General features: G+C 40.0%; 1 protein-coding gene across 1 annotated transcript; it reads left to right on the top strand.

The window, feature by feature from the left end:
* The first annotated feature begins 9 nt into the window (after positions 1-9).
* On the top strand, positions 10-22,273 carry NDUFAF7 (NADH:ubiquinone oxidoreductase complex assembly factor 7). The gene is made up of 10 exons (XM_036748141.1): positions 10-158; positions 3,226-3,389; positions 5,966-6,046; positions 7,090-7,200; positions 9,507-9,720; positions 10,659-10,717; positions 11,366-11,476; positions 18,211-18,354; positions 20,783-20,956; positions 21,716-22,273. The coding sequence occupies exons 1-10, from the start codon at positions 104-106 to the stop codon at positions 21,917-21,919; spliced, it is 1,317 nt and encodes a 438-aa protein (XP_036604036.1). The 5' UTR covers positions 10-103; the 3' UTR covers positions 21,920-22,273.
* The last annotated feature ends 517 nt before the right edge of the window (positions 22,274-22,790 follow it).

The raw sequence follows: 22,790 nt of genomic DNA, 5'->3' as shown, positions 1-22,790 counted from the left end.
AGGGGGCGGAGCCGAACGTCTGGAGAACGGAAGGGGAGGAAGTATTGCCGGGCTACGCCGGCGGCTCCGGGTTCTCGGCGCGTGCTGCGACCTCGCGTTCAGCATGAGCGTCCTCTTGAGGGCCCGCGCGAGGCTGCTTTCTCTGGCCCAGCGCGCGGGTAAGATTCGGCCCCTCCCCTAGCTACGGTTACCCCGGTAACGGGAGGGGCGGCTACTGGAACGAACCCTGGGGGGGTCCCAGAGCCCCCCAGCCCGGGAACATGGATGGGGAAAAAAATACAGCCTATCGGCTTCCTTTATAACGTACGCGTTCTCTTCTTTACTTTTCTAAGCGTCCTTGTGGGGAGGGCGCCCCAGGCTGGGCGGGACCCGGGACCCGCGACCGTAAGGAGGGGGAGGAGAAGGAAGAGGGGGAGAAAAGCGCCGGGCTGGGGAACCCTGGGCAGCGCCGGCCTCCTTGGGCCAGTCTGCGCCCCACCGCGATTGGGCTGGCCAGGTTCCGGAGCGGGATCTGGGGATAAACACTTAGAACGTGAGGGAGGATTACGGACTGGGGGTCGCAGTGGATAGCGCGCTGGGTCTGGGGTCGGGAAGAACCTCCTTCAGACCCTTCTTTAGCAGCGCGACCCTGGAAAAGGCACTTAGCCGCTGGCTGCCTCAGTTTCCTCATTTGTAAAATGGGAGAACAATACCTCCGACGTCCCTGGGTTATCTTGAGGATAAAAATGAGATAACGTTTCTTGCCCTGGTCTCCCTCTATAGCACGATCGAAATGCCAGCCTCCTTTCTTTTGCCACCAGCTGCGCTGCTTGGTTTCAAACTCTCCCCCTTTCAGCTTCCTTTTGTGTGTTGGCTCCCCCGTTAGACTGTAAGGTCCTTGAGGGCAGGGACTGTTTCGTTCGCATCCCCAGAGCTTAGCACAACACCTGCCACATAGTAGACGCTCACTAAATAACAATTATAGCTAACATTTGTATAGGCCTCCTGTGTACAAAATTTTACAATTTTCTCATCTAAGAGTAATCATATGTAATATACAATATATAAAAATACATGATATAATTATCTCATTTATCAATATAGTATTAGTAGTAGTAGTAGTATGGTGTAGTTTATTATATAGTAGTGCATATTTGTAAGTCACTTTGCAAACCATAGCGTAGTGTGGCATATCATATCATAGTTTATCGCATAGTAGTGTATATTTATTTGTGAGGCACTTTATGAACCATAGTAATAGTATAATATATCAGATAGTATTGCATATTTGTAAGGTGCTTTGCAAACCTTAGTGTAGTATAGTATATTGTAAAGTATGTTTGTTGTTCACTTATTTTTCAGTCCTGGACAGGCACATTAATACATTTTTTGTGTTATGATGAATTGGTCCAACCCATCTGGGGAGCTGTTTAGAACTATATGCGAAGGTTACTAAAGGTCTCACTTCACAGTACTTCTGCTGGGCGTGTTCCCCAGAGAGGTCATAAGGCAGAAGGAAAGAACTGCTAAGTACAAACATATTTATCGCAGCATTTTTCAGTTACGGAAAAGAAATAGAAACAAAGTGGGTCTCTGTTATTAAGTGATGGCAGGACAGATTGTGAAATGTGAATGCAATGGAAAATGATTGAGCTGAAAATATTATCATTGAATAATGGAACTGGTCATAAAACTGATCATAAAACAATTTACAGCTGAAAAGGATGTTACAGTCCATCTAGACCAACATCTTCATTTTAGAGGCCTAGAAAGGGAAAAGGTCTTCGTCAGGTCATGATTCAAAAACCATTCCTCTGACTCCACATCCAGCATTTTTCTGCCTTTCCCCAATCTTGTCAGGGGTGAGGAACCTATGGCCTTGAGGCCACATGTGGCCTTCAAGGTCCTTGGGTGCCGCCTTTTGACTTGAGTTCAAGTTTTACAGAACAGATCTTTTTATTAAGAATTTATCATTGTTCTATGAAATTTGGATTCAGTCAAAGGGCTGCACTTGAGGGCCTAGAGGACCGCATATGGCCTTGAGGCCACAGGTTCCCCACTCCTGCTGTAGGTAAACGTGAGTCTCCTATATATCATCCTTAACTTGATGTCTGAAACATCGTTCCATTTTTAGATAGTTTAAATTTTTAGGTAATTGTTTTCTTATTAGTAAGTCATTTTACAACCATGTCCGACTCTTCTTGACCCTATTTGGGGTTTTCTTTGCAAAGATACTGGAGTGGCTTAGCCATTTCCTTCTCCAGCTCATTTGGTAGATGAGGAAACTGAGGTAAACAGGGTTAAGTGCCTTGCCCCAGGGTCACCCAGCTAGTAAATGTCTGAGGCCAGATTTGAGCTCAGGAAGATGAGTCTTCTGACTCCAGACCTGCCACTCTATCCGCTGTGCCACCTAGCTGCCCCAGGTAATTGTTTTGGATAGACTAAACCCTAACTACTTAGGTTAAGCTAAAATTGCCTTCTTGTAGCTTATACATGTTGCTCCTACTTCTACCCTCTGGGCCACACTGAATGAGACTTTCACATTACAGCACCTCAGTGACATGAAGAAAGTTCATAGCCCACTTCTCCCCTACCTCCCTCAAGTCTTCTATTCCCCAGGTTAAACATTCACTGTTCCTTCGACAGTTGCTCCTTCTCACTATTGTGGTTCCATCCTTTGGACAACCCCACATTCCAGGATCCCCTGAACACAGCCCTTAAATCTAATGGTGACAGTACAGTGGCCCTTTCTTAAGTGCTTTAGAAGTCGTCACTGTGTCTGCTTCCCTCAACTGATGTAGATTGCTGCTCGTCCACGATTTTACAGTAGATGGCGTGAGCTAGAGTCCCCCAAAGGTCACTATCTAATGGCCAGCCTTTAGTGATAATGAACCTCTCTAAATATCAAAACTGACAATAGTTCTTTCCAAGTCTGTTCTTAAAACCTCCCTAATAAGGATGTTGTAAAGCTCAAGTGATATAATGTACACAAAATGCTTTATAAAACCTTGTTGGACCTTCCAGAAGTGATAGCCTTAAGGAATTCAAGGTCACCTCCACTCCATGTAGGCTTTACGAGAGGATTCCGAACACTACACTTGTATTACTGCAGCCTATATGACACGGGCTTTGTTTGTTTTATGGTTGTCCCTTCACAAAGCAATTAAAAAATCTGAAAAGGCTCGTTAAGTAGGAATGGTATTAACTAGTTCTGTTTGAGTTTTTTTGTCTTAAAAATGTTTACAGTTATTCCTTTCCATTGGAAAGTGAAGTACTTCAGCTCAGGAAAGGAGTCAGCAGAAAGCAATCCTGTTACCCCAATGCTGCGGTACCTCACATACAAAATAAAGGCAACTGGCCCCATTACAGTGGCTGAATACATGAAGGAAGTCTTGACTAACCCAGCCAAGGTAACCCAGATCTCATTGTCCCTCTATACTAGTCTAGCCTTAGACAAAATTACAGTAGGTGTAGCCCTGCTGCTATTCTATACCAGGCTGCTAAATCTCAGGCACAATCGCTGTCTTTCAAGATGTCAGCTAATTAATCTAATAGATTAGTTGAAACCTGGGAGGTTGTTAAGAGCTTCCTTGTTCCTTATTTTGACACATAGTAAAGTCTTCTGGAGGTATTAGCCTCAACCTTCAGAGTAACTCAGGAGTAGGAATTTAATGGTGGGCATTTTAAGTCTGAAGATAAGAGAATGTTGTTTCAGTAGGCAAGTGAAGGAAGTATTTTGCGACAGAATGGGGGCTTTCACTGCCCTTCAAATCTCAGTGTGGAGGCATTCCTTGTTACCAGCTTTTTCCTTCTTTGCTCGGTGGTATAGTAAAGCTCTTATTGAGCAGGGCAGTCATATCCTTGGGTAAAGGAAGAGCCAACTAAATAACTGCTTGGAATGGGCAGGGTCTAAAAGAAGAGATCATCATTTGTTAAGTGTATTAATTCAACAACTTGAATTAACAGTTTCAAATACCTTTTCACTGGGGTATCATTCTATTTCTGAGCACCTGCCATGTGCAAAGCACTGTGCTCACTGCTAAGAGAAATGCAGTGGAAGAGAGGACACTTGCTTCAAAGTGCTTATGGTCCCATTGTGGAGATAAAATACACAGAATAACAAATAAATAACATAACAAGACAACATATAAGTACCAGATGAGTGGTATAGACAGTTCAGATGGAGAGCTTAGAGAAGTTTGGCATCACTGCCCTCCCTGAGGAGCCCTTCACAAAGGCAGTGAAATCTGAGTCAGACCTTCCTTTGAAAGGCAGATAAGGATTATTTTTGTTTCTTCATTCATCTACTCATCTATTCAAACATCTGTTGTATGTGGAGCAATGTGCTAGGAACTGGGGGAGATGCAAAATTTAGATTAGACAGGTAACTCCTGTGCTCATGAAACTTACAACGTAGTAGAGAATTATTCACACTGTAATAAAAATTATGACATAATAAGCACATTAGCATGTTGCAAAGTGCTTCTTTGAGGTCCAGAAAAGAAGAATATTATTGACTTGGGTAGATCAGGGAATTCTTTTTGAAGAGGAGGCATTTTCATTGGATATTAAAAGATGGATAGGAATTTATCAGGTAGAAAGGGAGTTGGGGAGATTGTAGACATAGGGAACAGTGTGGACAAAAAGCAGAGGTGAGAGAGTGTATGGTTTGTTGAGGTAATAAGGTAGTACGGTCTTGTGGAATGTGGCGTAGGTTGAAGGGAGTGAAATGAGACAAGCCTGACAAGGTAGGGTAGCTTTAAATTTCAGAGAGTTTGAGAAGTTAGGAAGCAATTGGAACTTTATTCAAGAAGTGATAGTCTCTGAATAGGAGCCACTGAAGATTTTTGAGCAGAGGAGTGTTATGATCAATTCTGTGCATGAGAAATATTAGGTATCAGTGAGGAGCAAGTAGGACATTCAGAGCAGGACAGAACAATGAGAACATAGGTGTAGAAGTCTGGCATGACCAAAGTATGTTTAGGAGACACTGAGCAGATTAGCCTGGATATAGTGGAGGCCCCACATTGAAGAATATCCAAAGAATAAAAATCAGAAGGGTAGATTGGGACTTGAAAGGGGAGAGCTTTGAATACAAAATTATGGAGTTAGGAGTAGAAAATGAGAGTTACTTAAGTTTTAAGCAGGGCAATAAAATAAAAGCAATGTTTTGGAAGTTGAATGGTGGTACAGGATGGGTAGAATGGGGAGAAACTGGGCAGAGAGATCAGTTAGGGAATAGTCCAAAGGATGGGGTGGTAAGAGTAGTGACGTTGGAATGGAAAAGAAAAGCCAGATCTGCCTTGCAGGTAGTAGGTACTCAATCAGTATTTGTGGGATGAATGAGACATCAGTAAAGAATCAAAAGGAGTTGGTACCTGACTGGAACAGGACTTGACTTGTTATGGAATATTGGGTAACATTACAGAAAATTATAAATATTTTCTTTTAAAGTTTCACAGTTAATTGATAAAGATGTTCAGTGTCTTTATATTTTTCACTTTTATATGAAACAGAGAAAGACATTTCAATCTTTATTTTTGTAGACTAGGGAACTGAATCCCAGCAAGATATAATAAGTTCTTGATGCTAGGCCAGCAGCTGAGCAAGGAATAAAAGAAAAAAGTTTTCTGACTATTCAGAAAAGGTAGTCTCTCATATAATAAACAAAACATGGAGAAAATGGAAGACTGTGCCTAATGGCAAAGTAAGTAGTCGTTTTACTAAGGATGATTTCCCATCACTTCTAGAAAGAATCACTGTGATTTTTAAACAGAAAGACCTTTATGTTCTTTTTTTTTAATTGGTTGTTTAGTGGAGGCATTTCTTTGTGATGAGTTGTTTCTCTTTTTCTCTCTTTATACACATACACATGTTTATGTATATTTTTTAGCAAAATAGTTTAGAAAAATATTTTTCCTAGTCAAAGAAGAGCATTATCTCAGTATAAATTTTACCTTTTTCTAACATATCTTTTCTTCTTCAGGGCTACTATATACAACAAGATATGATAGGAGAAAGAGGAGACTTTATTACTTCACCTGAAATAAGTCAAATCTTTGGAGAGGTAAACATTTTATACTAACTTTAAAAGTGAATCCAATATTAAAGTTTGTCATATGAAATGTGAATGTAAAAAAATGAAACTGATTCCCCAAGGCCAGATAAAAAATATTACAAACTTTAAGGCTATGATGTACCTACTAATGTGAATGTATGTGTACATACATAAGTGTTTCTACTTGTGAGCATAAATACACACATTATAGCTTCTTTATATGTACTATCCTCTGGTCTACATCATGGAACCACTTTATAGTAAAGAGTATATTATAACAGGATCTTCAGTAAATAAACTTCTTTTGATAGCAAAGATGAATCTGTCTTATACTACATTCCAATCTGAAACAAACATTGTTATAATGAAATTTCTGTTTAGTTATATGTATATTTACAGTCAGTTCTGCTAACATATGGGTTCCTAAAAAGCACTGTGCTGTGCAAAATTGAGCAATAAAAACCAGATTCTTTTGGGGGAAATGGGGAAGGGACACAACACTCACAAACAATTTTAACATGTTAAATAGTTGAGAAATACATGAATACTAAAATACGTAGTAGCAGTGTCAGCAACCTTGGGCTGTCCCCAGTCTTGACCAGCTACTTGAGCTGCTGGGTTGGGCCCAAGCTGGCAAAGTCCACAGAAAGTTGGGCAGGCCACAATTCTGGGCCCAAGGCCATAGAGGGATGGTGTGTCACTGTGGACCAGTCTTTCTCTGCCCATAGATGCTACTGCGCCAGAAGATACATAATAAATGTGGTCCATAACCTTGAAAAAGGCCTGAAGTTTGTGGAAGAGAGCATTGGAAGGTTTAAGGTTTGTGGATTACTATGAAGTGGTACACTCTTCTGCATACTTGCTCTTCCTCTTGGAAGAAATTGAGTAGAAGAAACAAATGTGAAATTCATGTTATGTTCAAAGTGTTCCCTAATGTTTCAGTCACATTGGAAGAATTTGTATCAAAGTATATTTGTCAACTGTTATGTAAGTGTAAGGCATATTATATGGGTTCTTAGGTTTGTTTAAATGTAATTTTTTTCTCCCCACAGTTACTAGGGATATGGTGCGTTAGTGAATGGATGGCCACTGGAAAAAACTCAACTTTCCAGTTGGTGGAACTGGGCCCAGGTAGGGGCACTCTTACTGGTGATATTTTGAGGGTAGGTAACCTTAGGATGTCTTAAAGTAAAGTCTCATGTAGTTTAATCTTGCTAACTCACAGTTTGAATTTGAAAATGTAATTTCCATAGCTCTTATCCCTTAATACATTGTCTCATTTCTCACAGGTATTATTTAATATCTGAAACCTTACTATCTATAGTAGTTGCAAGAGACCAAAATGAGTTACACATTTATCAGTGTTATATGCTTTGTTTGTGTGTGTACAACAATGTAGAAAAATATTTGTGTTAATTGATTTCTAACTAAGTTGCACTCATGCAGAGCTGTGCACAGTATAACATACTTTTATTTGCACTTTCATTTCTCTGTAAAACTAGCCCTGTGCCTACCTTTTCAAGGTATCATCTAAATCTTGTAAGCATCATCGTCCATCCCATTTTTCCTGCCGAACTCTAAGTAAAGCAAAGGGTGGAGTAGAATCAGAGACCTGACAAGTTAAAAGAGAGACCTTCTTGGCCTCTGGGAAGATGGGAGGAGGCACAGCTAATCCTTGGCAAAATTGGGAAGTAGGAATCTCCTTTTCCTTGCCTTTGTTCCTCATAAGCCCAGTGTTCTGTTCTGTCCAAATTCTCATTGTAGCGCCCCACTCAAGCCTGTTTCAAAGGATCTGTACTTTACTTTTATGCTCTCTCCCAACCTGAAACACCTGTTCCTTCAGTTCACTTCAGTCAAGTCTTAAGAAAGTGATCTGATCACACAAATTTGTACAAAGATATGAATGGCTTACCTAAAATCTTCCTCTGATATCTCATCGTGATGTTGAAGTGACCCTGGGTTTCTGAAGTGCAAGCTATGGCCAGTCCTACCAAACTGGAAGAACTTCAGATATGGGCCCTGGGACAGACTTCTGTCTGTCTCTTTGTGATCCACAGACCAGTCCAGGTCAGTTTGGAGATTCTCATCACCATAGAACTGGTTACTAGTAGAGAACTATGCTGGCCAGAGTAACTCAGCCTGCTTGGGTTGGTGAAGGAAGTGCCACCCAATAATATCACAGATTTTTTAAAAGGCTGCAGAAGTGAAAATTTTACAGCTTTCAGCCACTCCCTTGTTCATTCTATCACAGCTACCTTACCAACCCAAATGAATTTCAAATGGCTGAAACTTTCAAGTATATGTGGAGATCATAGGATCAAAGATTTGAATCTAAACCTTGTCATCTTACATATGAGGAAATGAAGGCCCAAAAAGGTTCAGACTTGCTGAGGATCACAAAGTTAGCATAAGTGGCCTCTGCTCCAAATTCACTGGAACAAGGTATGTTATGGAGAGGAGCTTCTCTTAAATCCTACCACTCAGTATATTCCTTAGGGCTACACCTGGAACACAACAGGAAAAGTTTGGCCCAAGGCCCCTCTTTCCACCTGTTGGGACAGATAGAGGAGGGAGAAAGAAGATTGGGGAAAATGGGAAACTTTTGGGAGGCCTTTTTGAAGACCCTTGAGTCTGTAGCTCTGGGTACTCAGGTGACTTAGCCTCTCCTTCTCTGGCCTCAGGTTCCTGGGCCTGAGTACTCTGATAAAGATATCAGAGGTCCCAGATGTTGGGGACTGGGGTCCTGGGGCTTGCCCCTTTTTTCTGCTAGGGGAGTTAATATCGATGACTAAGGATGGGAGAAGGCTTGTGGGGCTCAGGATCCAGACAGGGATCGAGTAGAGAAGAGCAGTGTCTGACTCATTCCTTCATCTTTCAGTAGGGAGGGTTGGGCACCTGCAGGCTACCAGAGAAGTGGCAACAAGCAATGCCCCACCTCTCAAGCGTTTTGCTCAGAAGGCATGATCATTTGCTCTAATGTTCAGAAAACATTGATTTTCAGTATGTATGATATTTTGTGATTTAAAAAAAAGCTTGCAAACTTTTTTGTGTTCATGCTGTTTTGGAACCCATGAGCTTTACTTGTTTCTTTCTGTTAGTCCTCACTATTCAGTTAAAAAAAAGGCTCACTGAATATAAACTATGATGTTAGATTTTCCACTACTATAGTTGTTTGTCTATGATAAGGGACTTAAAGCAAACAAAATAAATGAAAGAACTTTTCTCTTGCAAAGCAATATATGGTTACACCCTTTTTGGAAGTTATAGTTTATATTTCTAATGAATAATGTTTCTGGTGGTGTCCTAGAAGGTAAAGAGCTTCTTGAAGCATCCTTTCTCTAAAACCAAACATAAATGCTATTTCCTCTTACTTAAACAACATACTGAGATAAGTAGAATTTAAACTTGAAAATCCACTGACTAGCAAAGTAATTGAATTTTGCTAATGTATTTCTTCCCATATATTCAGGTCTTCAGTCAGCTTGGATCTGTGCTGAAAAACTGTGACATTTCTGTACATTTGGTGGAAGTAAGCCAAAAATTAAGTGAAATCCAAGCCCTGACACTGACTGATGAGACAGTTGCCCTAGAGTATGATGCTGAATCATCAGTGTACATGAAAGGTATCACTAAGTCTGGAATTCCTATTTCCTGGTACCGGAATCTGCAAGATGTGCCACGAGGTAATGAGTTTGGGTTGACTGCTTATGCGGTTTGATTAGGGCACCTCACAAAAACCAGAAATGACAATGACCTTTTATCTTATAGTACTATGGGGTCCTGCCACCAAGGCCTTACCTGGGGAGTATTCGTTTCTAGGAAAGAGCATCTTAAAAAGAAAATTGACTTGTTATGGTTAAGGCCGTCCTGCTTTACAAATTTAATATGTAAAAAAGTTTTTAAAAGTTACAGTTCCATATAGATTTTGTCTTACCAATTCCCTTGCCTACTATAATGTAGTTAGAATAGAGTATAAGGTCTCACATTTGACTGCAAGCTCCTTGAGGGCAGGGAATGTCTTTTGCCTCTATTTGCATGCCCAGTGCCTATACGGTTCCTGGCATGTAGTAGGTGTTTAATAAATATTGATTGATTGATAGTTAATGGTGATGATGTAGCCAAGGGCAGTAATAACTAAAGGAAGCAAAGTCCTAATGTGTAAGTTTAATTTTTTCTCCTTTTGAAAACTTCTGTTTTACTTAGAACAGAATTTTTGTTAGCCCCTAAGTTCAGGGTCTCAGTGGCAATTTTTGGTAGTGAATAGAAGACTCATCAAGAAAGCCACCCATCCCTAGGAAACCAGTAGTTGAGAGGCCTTGGTTCTCATCTTAGCTCCTAAGTGACATGAATTTCTGTGGTCAGTTCTTCTATCATTGCCTCAATTTGACAAATGAAGATAGTACTACCTGTCACTACCTGTCTTGTGTTGTAGACATCATTTCTGTGTGTTGTTTTTTAAGCTGGTGACATATTTTGATCTTCTTGGAGACAGCCATGCATGCTGTCAATACAGGGCAGTATAATGGAGACACATAGCAATAGAAGGAGGGAGCAGCTCGCTCCCACAAGCATTACTTGAGGCCTTTTTAAAAAGTACTTTTTCTTTTCTTTTTTTAAACAGGTCACAGCTTTTATTTAGCACATGAATTTTTTGATGCTCTTCCAGTGCACAAGTTTCAGGTACTGATGAAAAGACTTTGTTTAACAAGGGGGGAACCTAACATGGCATCAAAATATATGTTATCATTATTATGTTATCACATTAGCTATTCACTAATTGAGTAGTCTCATTCTTCAGAAGCTATACTTAATCTTGTTTATGTGACAGAATTTTGAAGTCTTGGGAATAAATAATCAAAAAGTGAACAATAACAAAGCATTATGGTGCTATAAAAACTTTAGTGGGAGATAAAGTCAAATATTCCTGTGAGGATTTAATTATTCATTGGTGGGAAAAAGTATTTTGTTTTCCAGTGTTAGCCTATAGGAAGCTAGTTTCTGCACTTTCTTTTAGAACATTAAAAATCATTTCCAGAGATTGAGAATCTTTTTTTTTATTTTTCCTCATTCTTTGATGGGGATAATTTAGATCTGGTAGCATTATATGAGCACTAGTACTTTTAATGCTAAGAGCAATTAGAATTATTTTGTTAGGTGGAGCTTCATCCGTAGCACTTGCGTGATATGTGTAACCACATCTCTGCTCTGTGGCTGCATCTGCCTCTCATGGCGTCTATGGCAGTAGTCTTACATTTCAACAGCAGGATGCATACAGAAGGTATTTGTAGAAAGCAAAACCCAAACTCTAGTGTTTGTTTAATTATCTAGAAAACCCCACAAGGATGGCGTGAAGTGTTCGTTGATATAGATCCACAAGATTCTGATAAACTAAGATTTGTTTTGGCTCCTTCTTCCACCCCAGCAGAAATTTTTATTCAGGTAAGGAAAGGGTGTTTTTTTTTCCTTCATTTAAATTAAAGAGACTTCAAAGTCATATTAATTTTGCTGCAGTTAAGTTTCTTTCAGGAAAAAAGTTTGTTTTTTTAACTTTGAAGTTTGTAAACTTCCACTGTCTCATGGTTATTCACAGGTACCTAACAAAAACAGAATTGATTAGTCAATCAGCAAGCAGTTTTAAGCACCTACTATGCGCCGAGCACTGTGCTAGAATGGGGAAACAGGCATAAATGAAATAGTTCCTGCCCTCAAAGAACGTAATTCTATAGGGGTGGACAACAAATATACATATAGGGATATCCACACAGTAATTATATACAGCATGTATTGAAATAAATCCAAGGTAATTTGGGGAGAGAATCACTAGCAGCTAGGGGTAATGGGATGAAGAAAAGCCTCATGGAGGAGGTGGCCGTTGAGCTGAGTTTTAAAGGTAGGGATCTAAGGGGTAAAGTTGAGGAGGCAGTGCATTCCATTCATGAGGATGGCTTATGCAAAGGCTAGAGGAGGAATGTGGGGTGTGACCAGATAGACTGGACAGCAGAATGCATGGAGGGGAGAAATGTGAAGTAAGACCATCAAGGTAGTTTGGAGCCAAGTTGTGAAGCGTGTTAAATGCCAATTAGAAGAGTTTGTGTTGGATCCTAGAGGTGGTGGTAGTGGGGAGTCACTGGAATTTGGGGTGGCGCAATCAGACCTGCATTTTTGGCCCATCCATTTGGCAGCTAGGTGGAGGATAGATCGGAGGAGGGGAAGACTGGAGACAGGGAGAGCACTTAGGAGGCGGTTGCCATCGACCAGGCAGGAGGTGATGGAGATCTAAACTAAGGCGGTGGCCCTTGAGTGGAAATGAGGGGAACAGATGTGGAGATGTTGCAGAAATAGACATGGTAAGAAGTGGCAACTGATTGGGCGTGTGGGATGACAGAGAGTGAGGAGACAAGCAAGACTCCGAGATTGTGAACCTAGGCTGCCTTTGACAAGAAGGGGGAAGTTCAGAAGAGGAAAAAGGAAACAGTCATAATAGAGATGTCAGACTTTTCCTTTCAACATTCTCACAGGGTAGGTAAAAGGAGAAAAGCATAGTGTAGATGGCACTGTTTTTTAAATTACATTGTTTATTTTGATTTTTAAAATTATTGATGCATTTTTAATACAGATACTTCCCTTTAAAAGTATATTCTCCCTCCTTCCCTGCCTCCCCGCCAAAATTAAATTATTGTTAATAGAAATGAATATAGCATTGTAGATTTAGGACTGCGAGAGATCCGAGAGGTCATTTAGTCCATTCTGCTCATTCTGCTGAGGAGGAGCCTGAGGTCTGTAGAGCGACCTTGCTCAGGGTTGCACAAGTAGTAGGCACCAAGCTGGGGTTTAAGCCAGGTTTCCTGGTTCCAAGGCCCTTTGCTGTGCACGGTATTAACTTTGGCAGCTTGGTACTGACATTGATAACGGCTGGATTTGGCCAGTTTTGTTTCTCCTTTATTGTTGTATTCGTTGTGTACATCGTTCTTTTGCCTCTGCTTTTTTCATTCTGCGTTCTTCATGCTAGTCTTCCCGGGTCCTTGTGAATTCTTCCTATTTGTCATTCTTTATGGGACAGCAATGTACTATAATTTGTTCAGCCAAGATCCAGTTACCGAGCACATGTTTTGTTTCCATATAGACAGATGTAGATAGACACATCTGTGTGTATGTATGTATGTGTGTGGGCACATACAGACGTATATACACATACACACATGTACGTATACAGATATATACACGTACACATGCATGTGTAGATGACTGTCAAGTCAATTCTTTGGGATATTGTTTGGGTGGTGGCATCTTTTAGTATTAAACCACCAAGTGGAGCAATAACAGAGGGTATTAAAGTTATATAGTGCACTTGCTCAGTTTCTGGTTTTCATCAGAAAATTATCTTTGTTTTCATCAAAATGAACCTCCAAGATCACTGCTTCTTTCCCAGCCCCTTTACTCAGTTTGGCCACTAGATGGCAGTCACGCCATGGTCAGACTGGCGTTTTAAAGGGGACAGACAGTTCTCTAATAAGTTGACCAAAACCTCTGGCACTGTTTTGGTGCATTATTTAAGTAAAATACTTATTATTGTTGTTTTTACTGATACTTTGAGAGCAGTAATCAATCTGATACCTGTGGGCTCTTTCTTTACTGCGTGATCCAGGGGAAAGGGTGCTGGATTTGAAATCCCGGCTCTTCTGTTTACTGGCTGTATGACCTTGGGCAACGTAGGTAACCTCTCTGGGACTCAGTTTCTTTATCTGTAAAATGGAAGATTGGACTAGATGGCCTCCAGGGCCCCTCCCAGATCCACATCTATGCAGATCCTGTTCCCTCAACTGTATATACTTTTTCTCACAACTTTCTAATACCTTCTAAAAATAATTCACCTCAGTAGTTATGAAGTGTGTAGTACTTAGTGTTAGAAACTGGGTACAGAAAGATAGATACCACACGATACTGACCTCACTCTATTAATAGTCAAGAAGCTGGAGATGGGCATCTCACAGTTCAAGTTCTATTCTTAAACTAAAGGTTCTTGAAAACAACCAGGAACTAGTGTCTGGAAGGTGTCATCTTCGTCCCTTTGGCTCCTTAAACTCACTGTAAGCTATCAGAAGTCCTCTTTCTCTCTTAAGAAGGAACGTGCTCGAGCTGCCCTCCTTAAGCCATGTTTATTGCCAGAAGAATGTTTTCCCCTTCTTCCTAATTTAAATCAGCACTAAGATTATGCTTTGAAAAGTCATCCAGCTTACCAGTATTCACTTGACCTTGTGGTCCAAATCAAAAGGATTTGTACTAGGACCTGAGGTCATTTGTTAACAGTCAAAGGATCCAGTTGCCCAAGCATATCTGCCTTTTTGGTAAATTTCATTTTTCTTTTTCTTTTTTATCTCAAAGAAAGAATTTCCATACAAAAGAGCCATAATTAAGAACTTAAGAGGTGAGAGATTACTTCCTAAAAATAAGAAAGTATTTTTAATACAAAGCCTTGTATTCTTACTCATTAATAAAATATGGCAGTGTTGGGTTTATTACTAAAAGCAATTACAAAAATAATGAGCAATTTCCCATTATACTTAACTCATAGTCCCTAAAATTTGTTTGTCTAATCAACTGATGCATAAGATTAGCAGGAAGAATTTATAGCCCCTTTTTTGTGGTAGCAAAGAATTGGAAATCAAGGGGATACCCATCAATTGGGGAATGGCTAAACAAGTTGTGGTATACGAATGTAATGGAATACTATTGTGCTATAAGAAATGGGGAACATAATAACCTGGAAAGACCTACATGATATGATGCTGAGTGATGGGAGCAGGACCAGGAGAACATTGTACACAACCACAGACATTGCTTCTGTGATGACTGACTTTGATAGACTTGGCTCTTCTCAGCAATACAAGGTTCAAAGACAGCTCCAAGGGACTCATGAGGGAGAAAGCTATCTACATCCAGAAAGAATTATGGAATCTGAATGCAGATTGAGGCAAACTATTTGCTGTCTCTTTTTTTCTCCTCTTCTTTTTTGGTTTCGTTTCTTCTTTCTCATGATTCGTTCCATTGGTAATAATTCTTCTTTACAACTTGACTATTGTGTAAATAAGTTTCATGCGAAGGTATATGTAGAACATATATTGGATTCCATGCTGTCTTGGCGGGGAGAGGGAAGGGGCAGGAGGGGAAGAAAATTTGGAACTCAAAAACTTGTGGAACTGAGTGTTGTATAAACTAAAAATAAAAAATCTAAAAAAGTTTTACAAAAAAGATTAGCAGAAAGAAATTAATTTATCATTCTGATTGGTCACTTCATTTCCCTGGTTAACTTCCCTAGTTAAAATGAATTTATTGGATGATCTCTGTGGTCCATTCCAGATTGAATAGTCTGTGCATCCATGAGTATGAGTTTCTTCCTAGCTTGAGGCCTTGGACATTTCCCAAAGCAAGTAAAATAATGATGGAGGATTTTGTGGTTATTCACCCTTGCTGAGTGACTGGAGGCACTCAGGGTATGACATCACAAGGACTTCCCAGAAGGTTACAAGGACAGTGTAAAAGAATGAATAACAGTCAGTGTAATGGCCAACTCCTTCAGTAGGGCTTTAGTGTTTACGGAGTGCTTATGTGTGATATCTCATTGCTTCCTTCCAAAACCAGTGAGGCTGGTACAGTTGTTCTTCCCGCACCATGTCTCTTGTGTCTCCCCACTTTTGCTCAATTACCCAGGCCCTCGTCACCTCTCACCCAGGTTAGTGCAGCAACCTCCTGATTGGCCTCCCTGCCTCAAGTCTCTGACTTCTCTCCATCCTAACATGGCTGCCAACGTCTTTTCCCTCAGGTATACAGGATGTTCCTAAAGTGTGGACATGTAAGCAAAAGTGCATATTTTCAAGAAATGAAATGAATGAAATTTTCAACATTTTATTTAATTGGAATATTAACAAATAACATCTTCAATATGATTTCCATCATTTGTGATGCAAAGGTTGATGCACTTTGCAAGATTCACGTGAACTTGATGGCAATAACTCCACATTGCCGTCAGTTTTAGCACATTCACTCTTTATACGTTCCATGAAGTGTTTTGCACCTGTGATTTTCATTGAGTACACCTTCTCCTTTAGCATACCTCAGAAAAAGAAGTGGGGGGCTAAGGTCTGTTAATATTCCAAATATTTCAAAATATGCATTTTTGCCTACATGTCCAGACTTTAGGGACACCCTGTAGAACTGCCCATGTGACTCTTCTGTGCATTCAATTCCAGTGGTTTCTTGTAGGATAAAATGTAAACTTTGTTTTGCTTTAAAGGTCTACACATCCTGACCCCACCTTCTAGTTCCAGCTTTATTGGATATTACTCCTCCCACACTCTTTTGATCCAGACACACTGGCCTTCTCTCTTCTCACACATGATATTCCCATCTCCCACCTCTAAGCCTTGACACTAATTTTTGCACATGCCAGAAATGCCCTCCCTCCTCACATCCCTCCCTTCCTTTAAGATGAGACACCTTCTGTAGGAAGCCTTTCCTGACTCTCCAGCTTGCTAGTGCCCTCCCTCCCAAATTCCCTTGTATATAGTGTTTCTGTTTATGATGGATTTATGATTTTTATATATAGTGCTTGTCTTCTCCTTGTTTCTCAGATTGTTTCATTCTTGTATCCCCATGCGCCTAGCACAGTGTTTAGCCCAGGTGTGGGGAACCTTCTGTGAAGTTTGGATTCACAGGGCCACACTTGAGACCCTAGAGGGCCACATGTGGCCTCGAGGCTGCAGGTTCCCCATCCCTGGCCTAGCCCATAGTAATGATTTAATAAATACTGGTTTAATTGATCATACAACTGGTATAAATGTCCGCAACAGAATTTGAACCTGTGTCTTTCTTGCTTTGAGTCCAGAGCTGTATCCATTATGCCCTCATACTTTTTGAAGGGCTGTATTGTATAAGGAGGTTACTCATTCTTTTTAATTCTTGGAAGGCACTGCTAAGAACCATAGATTAAACTTACAGATAGGTGGATAAAGTTTTACATAAATTCATGTGTTCTAAAGTATAGAATTATATAAAGGTGGAATCAGCTGCCTCATGCACTAGTAGGTACCCTATTACTAAAGGTCTTCAAGCAAAGACCACATGCCCACTCACTAGGTAGGTTGTAGCGGGATTATTACTGTTCAGGTATTCCTTGTGAGGAGGTGAGAAGTGGACAGGCAGGGCAGCATCATTTCTGTTGTGGACACGATGTGCTGATGCATTGTCTAGAAAAAAACTAACTTCACGCTTCTTTGGACACCCCATTAATAGTTTTAATGTCCATAATATGTAAAAGAATTGGCAGAAGTCAAATGCCCCGTGTACTTGCTGCTTTTCCAAGGCACACCTAGTACCGGACTTAATGAAAATTTGAGACTGTGTATTGACCTAAACATCCTTGGAGTTGGAAGAAATGGATATTATATGAAGCCAGCCCAGAACCATCAGGACTGTTGCCAGTAGAAGTTTACAATAAAGAATAGGACAAATATGTTTTTAGACATACCACCTTGTCAATTGAGTTCCCAACAAAGTCCTACTATCTCATTTCACTAGGACCCTCATAGATGTTCAGAAATATTTTATTCCTTGCCTGACTATTCCCCTCCTCCCATGGCTGTTCTGAGCCTCTTCTTTCAACCTCCCCAGTACCATCCTTACCCTGATATTGTCAACTTAGATCCTTGTCCCTACTTTTCTTGGTTCCTATCACTGCTAGGTGCTATGGGAAATTCAAAATATATTTGGAGTTTACTTATAATTTAATTATGAATTAACTATCTTGAGGAATTGGGGGCCTCACACACTGATGTTAATTGGAAAGGTAATAATTTTAAGGTATAGGTTATGTCACTAGAAGATTTATGTCAATAACAAAATAGTCCTAAGTGTGTTTAAATCATGTTTATTTGAGAAATAATATTCTTCTAGTAACAGTAATGCAGACACTCAGTAGAATCTTTATTAGAGGAAACCAAATTTCTTTACTAATATGTAAATACCAGATAACAGATATGTACACTGAGTAATATGGAATTACTTAACAGGAACACTGAAAAAGACATCTGAAGGATAATTTTTTTAAAACTACAGATAAAATACCCCGACAAAGTTTTGTGTCTGACCACTTGTTTTTGCATTCTTATCTGTGCTAGCCCAAGGAAACGAGGGATCACGTGGAAGTGTGCCCTGATGCTGGTGTTATCATTCAGATACTTTCTGAACGTATTGAAGAAAGCGGGGGTGCTGCTCTGATTGCGGATTATGGCCATGATGGGACAAAGATGGACACTTTCAGAGTATGTTTGCCATGTTAATACTGTCTGCTAGTAACCAGGGTTCCTATTTATCATAAAAGCAAATTTATATCTTAAGTACTTCAGAGTTATGCAGTTTAGTCCATGTGGGTCTTTTTCACTCCTTACAAACTGAAAGCTGTTGCAATGGTACAGTCCTTCTATTCTACCTAACCCCTGTTGTCCCATTCTGTAGGAGCTTTTATATGTACATGTTGTTTTCCCCAATAGAGTGTAAGCTCCCTAAGGGCAGTGACTTTCCTTTTTGTATTTCCAGCACCTAACATAGGGCAGAGCACATAGTGGACGCTTAGTACATATTTACTGGTTGGTTGGTTGGTTAATCCAGCCATTTACAGAGACAAGCAGGACGTAGTTGGAATGGGCATGTACCATCTGCCCTGCTGCTCTCTCTAACTTTCCAGCTTTTGATCAGGAAATCAGCATTAGCATTGTCGCTCAGGAAGATGTGACAGTTTACGCCCTACGGCTTTGCTCACGACGTGTGGCTTCTGAGGCCCAAGTCCCCTTTCCCTGACAAGCCCCACACTGGGTACTCAATCCCCTGAAGTGCGGGTTCTGTGTCCCTTATGTCTATGTATCCCAGTGCCTACCATAATGCCTACAACGGTGCCTGTCTGGCGTCCATCTCCTCAAGTTTTCACCAGATGGTTAAGGTGTTCAACTCTCCATTGGCTTCCTCCTCTGCCTCCCTGCCTGCTTGGCCTAGCATTCCTTATTCCCTTATAGTTTTCAGTCCTCTATCATCCCAACCATCTGCTTTTTCTGCTTTTACTCCTAAGCTGCTGAATGCCATTAGAGAAGGTTTCTTAACCTGAAGTTTGTGAACCCTAGAAAAAGGTTTTGGTGACTGTATTCTAATATAATTGGCTTCTTTGTAATCCTGTGTTTTTAAAGGCATTTTAAAAAATGATTCTGAAAAGGGGTCCGTAGGCTTCACCAGATTGTGAGGGCGGTCTGTGATATAAGAAAGGTTGAGAACCCCTGTATTAGAAGGTTATACCACCTTGTCAATTGAGTTCCCAACAAAGTCCTATTATCTCATTTCACTAGGACCCTCATAGATGTTCAGAAATATTTTATTCCTTGCCTGACTATTCCCCTCCTCCCATGGCTGTTCTGAGCCTCTTCTTTCAACCTCCCCAGTACCATCCTTACCCTGATATTGTCAACTTAGATCCTTGTCCCTACTTTTCTTGGAACTTTATTTTTTAAATTCTGAACTTAAACACTAAACAAAATGAGCATTGCCGTAGAACAGAAAAAGAGGGTTTTACATGAAACTGCAAACCTCTATTATATGGCTTGCTTTTCTTTTAAACTATATAATGAATTTAACATCCAACTTTCAAAACTGTCTTGTTTGTGCTTATCTCCAGCCTTCCTTGTATTTTCTTCTGTACTCTTATTTTTCATTCATTTTTGGGAGGGGTACGGGCTACTGCCTTCTTCCCTCCCTTCCCCTTCCCCCATTGGAAAAGAAATAAATAAAACAAAATCAATGTGCACAATTATTAGTAAAACAAATTCCCACGTTGGCAGTGGCCAAAACTGTACCCTCTTGAGTCTGTCTCTTCTTGGTTGGGTAAAAGTGTCCTCCACAGGTGCCATTTTGTAGATGAGACAAGTGGAGTCACTGAAGAATATTTACTCTGACACCAAAGATCAGTGGTGAAGGGCACTGACCAGACTGTAACTAAAGGGAGCCACTTTGGAATGGCCTAGAAATGCCATTTCAGTATAAAACTCCAGGGCAGGCATCACCAGTGTCTTCTTCACTCCTTGCAGTTTGACTTCCAACACCACCACTGGACTGAAATGGTTCATTTTTGTCTGTCATTCCAGCTCCTTGCACCATGCCAAAAAAAGTGCTTAATAAATGTGGTTTGAATGAAAATAGGTAGTCTGAGAGTTCTGTAACTTAATCTTCACACTGTGCCAGTCTAGTAATGAGTGTCTCTGAATACTAGCTACCAAATGATAGACCTGGCATACATGATTGGGCCTGTTCTTCACCTAGCAGGACCTGCCAGAGCTTGGGCTCCATTGGCAGAGTCTTAGAGAATCCAGGGTCATTTCTGTACTGTAAGAAGCACTGGAGGAGGGTTACTGTGGAAGATTAATTTTAAAATTAACCTTTACCCTTGGATCTTAATCAGCCTTCCATCTCATCACCTCTGAACTCTGTCATGAATTTTCCACATTCTTCAATTCCTAGTATGACTAATGATTATCACAAATTCTCTCAGTTGCTATATTCTTAATTATTCTAGTATTGTGTTTTCCTCTTAATTTTAGCCATGGTATAAACACATTGTCTACAGTGTACTTAAAAATTGTAGCAGCTTTGTTCTTACAGTTTGGTAAGTCACAAAGAGTAAAGCTACTAATTTCCTTAATTCTATTGAAGGGTTTTTGTGGTCACAAGCTTCATGATGTCTTAATTGCCCCAGGAACAGCAGACCTAACTGCTGACGTGGACTTCAGCTACTTGCGGAGAATGACTCAAGGGAAAGTGGCCTCCTTGGGACCCATACAGCAACTGCATTTTCTAAAAAATATGGGCATTGATGTTCGCTTGAAGGTAATAGTTTACTGTCTCTTTTGTCACAACACTGCGTACTTTGTAAATCTTCTTACTTAATACTACTTTAAAGAAACCTCTCAGATGTAGAGAAGACTTGACTTCTAGCTCCAGTTCTGCTATAAACCAGTAGTCTGGCCTTGGGCAGGTCACCTCATCTTTCTTGTCCTCAGTTTTCTCATCTGTAAAATGAGGGACTAAAGTAGATAATCTCCAAGGTCATCTGCTGTTCTTAACAGTCAGTTATCTAAGTAGTTTGTAGCATGAATAGTTTTGAAGATGTCCTAATGTTATAGTCAAAAATATGTAACAGTAATTGCATATGAGTATAGTATTTTATAAAATTCCTTATCTTGAGATAAGCTATGTGCTGGTGAATTTGGAGTACCTATGTGTATGTTTATCTTAAAATATGAAATTTAATGGAATCCATAATATTGTACAAAACTCAGTACCAGCTTTTTGTCAGTAGTGTACAAATGTTACTCCAAATGAGAAAATTTAACACTTAGAGAATACCTGAAGTACAGGAACTATTACATTCACTCCTGAATCATTTCCTCAGGTCCTTATTTTGTGTTCCTAGAGGAGAGAATAGAGACAAATAAACAGAACTCTGAACACCAAAACATGGCACATAAGTGCATGCCTTCCTCTCTCTGATTTGGAAATAATGCAGTTAGTACCAAACGACTGGTAAACCAATTTTGGCGGAACATCAATAAGTATTCACTGCTAAGAAAAACCTCTTGTTTTCAGGTTCTTTTGGATAATTCAATTGACACCGCTACACGGCAACAGCTGATTCGTGGTTATGACATGTTGATGAATCCCAAGAAGATGGGAGAACGGTTTCATTTTTTTGCTTTACTACCTCATTACAGACTTTCAGGTGTAAACACATGCCAATCAAAATCATTACCCTCACCTGTAGCCGGCTTTGGAGACCTCGTTTGGAAGTGAAACCTCAGCCTGGACTTTTCTCTGCGTGCTCACCTCCTCCCCACCCCCACCTCGCAAATACCTCCTTCCCCATTTTGAGTTCCTCACACAGAAAAAGGAAAACTAAAAAAATTTAGTTTTCAAATTTGTACTACAGGTAAATTATCTCAAAATGCACTAACTTATTATCTGTTAATAAAAAATTATTAGCTTATGATGGATTTGCTTCTGAAATGGTCATTATGAAATAGTGAAATTTTGTATAGATTTTGGATATGAATGTGTTTGTATTCATACCTGTTGTTTTAGGTATAACATTGAATTTACCATGAGACTGGAAATTTCCTTTCATTAATAAAATTAGTTGATGACCTTAATTTTTTCTTCAGTTATTACTCTTAGAATGTGAGGCTTCTAAGTAGCAAATAAGATAAAGACTACTACTTAGTAGAAATAATTTTCCAAGTTGTCAACACTCCCTTACTTTCTAGCGTCCAAGTTTTATGTTTAACATCGTGCACAAACGTCAGCTCATAGGACAAGTGAGCAGAAAAACGTTCACTGTACTTATGCAAACTTGAAAATAGGATGTAGAAAAATAAAACCCCAAGCTGCTAAGAATAAGTCATACCACATTAGCACTTAGCTCAGTAAGGAAAAAACTTGTTTTATGAGTTGAAAGTAGGAGCAAATAACCGGTATCTTGATTGAAGGAAAGATTAAAAGCCCATCTTTGCGTGATGCCAGCTTGACTATGGACATTCCCATCTTAGAAGTGGGATGGAGTATGTATGCATATTCCACACTTGTTGAAAGAAAAAACAGACTTGGTCAGAGAGAGAATTTTGTAAAGTTAGCCAGAACATAATGGGGAAAGGAAATACAAGTATTG

Source organism: Trichosurus vulpecula, chromosome 3 (assembly GCF_011100635.1).
Source record: "Trichosurus vulpecula isolate mTriVul1 chromosome 3, mTriVul1.pri, whole genome shotgun sequence".
In the NCBI taxonomy this organism is placed as follows: domain Eukaryota; kingdom Metazoa; phylum Chordata; class Mammalia; order Diprotodontia; family Phalangeridae; genus Trichosurus; species Trichosurus vulpecula.
Note: the sequence above shows the minus strand (reverse complement) of the source record. Positions and strands in the feature narration are given on the sequence as shown.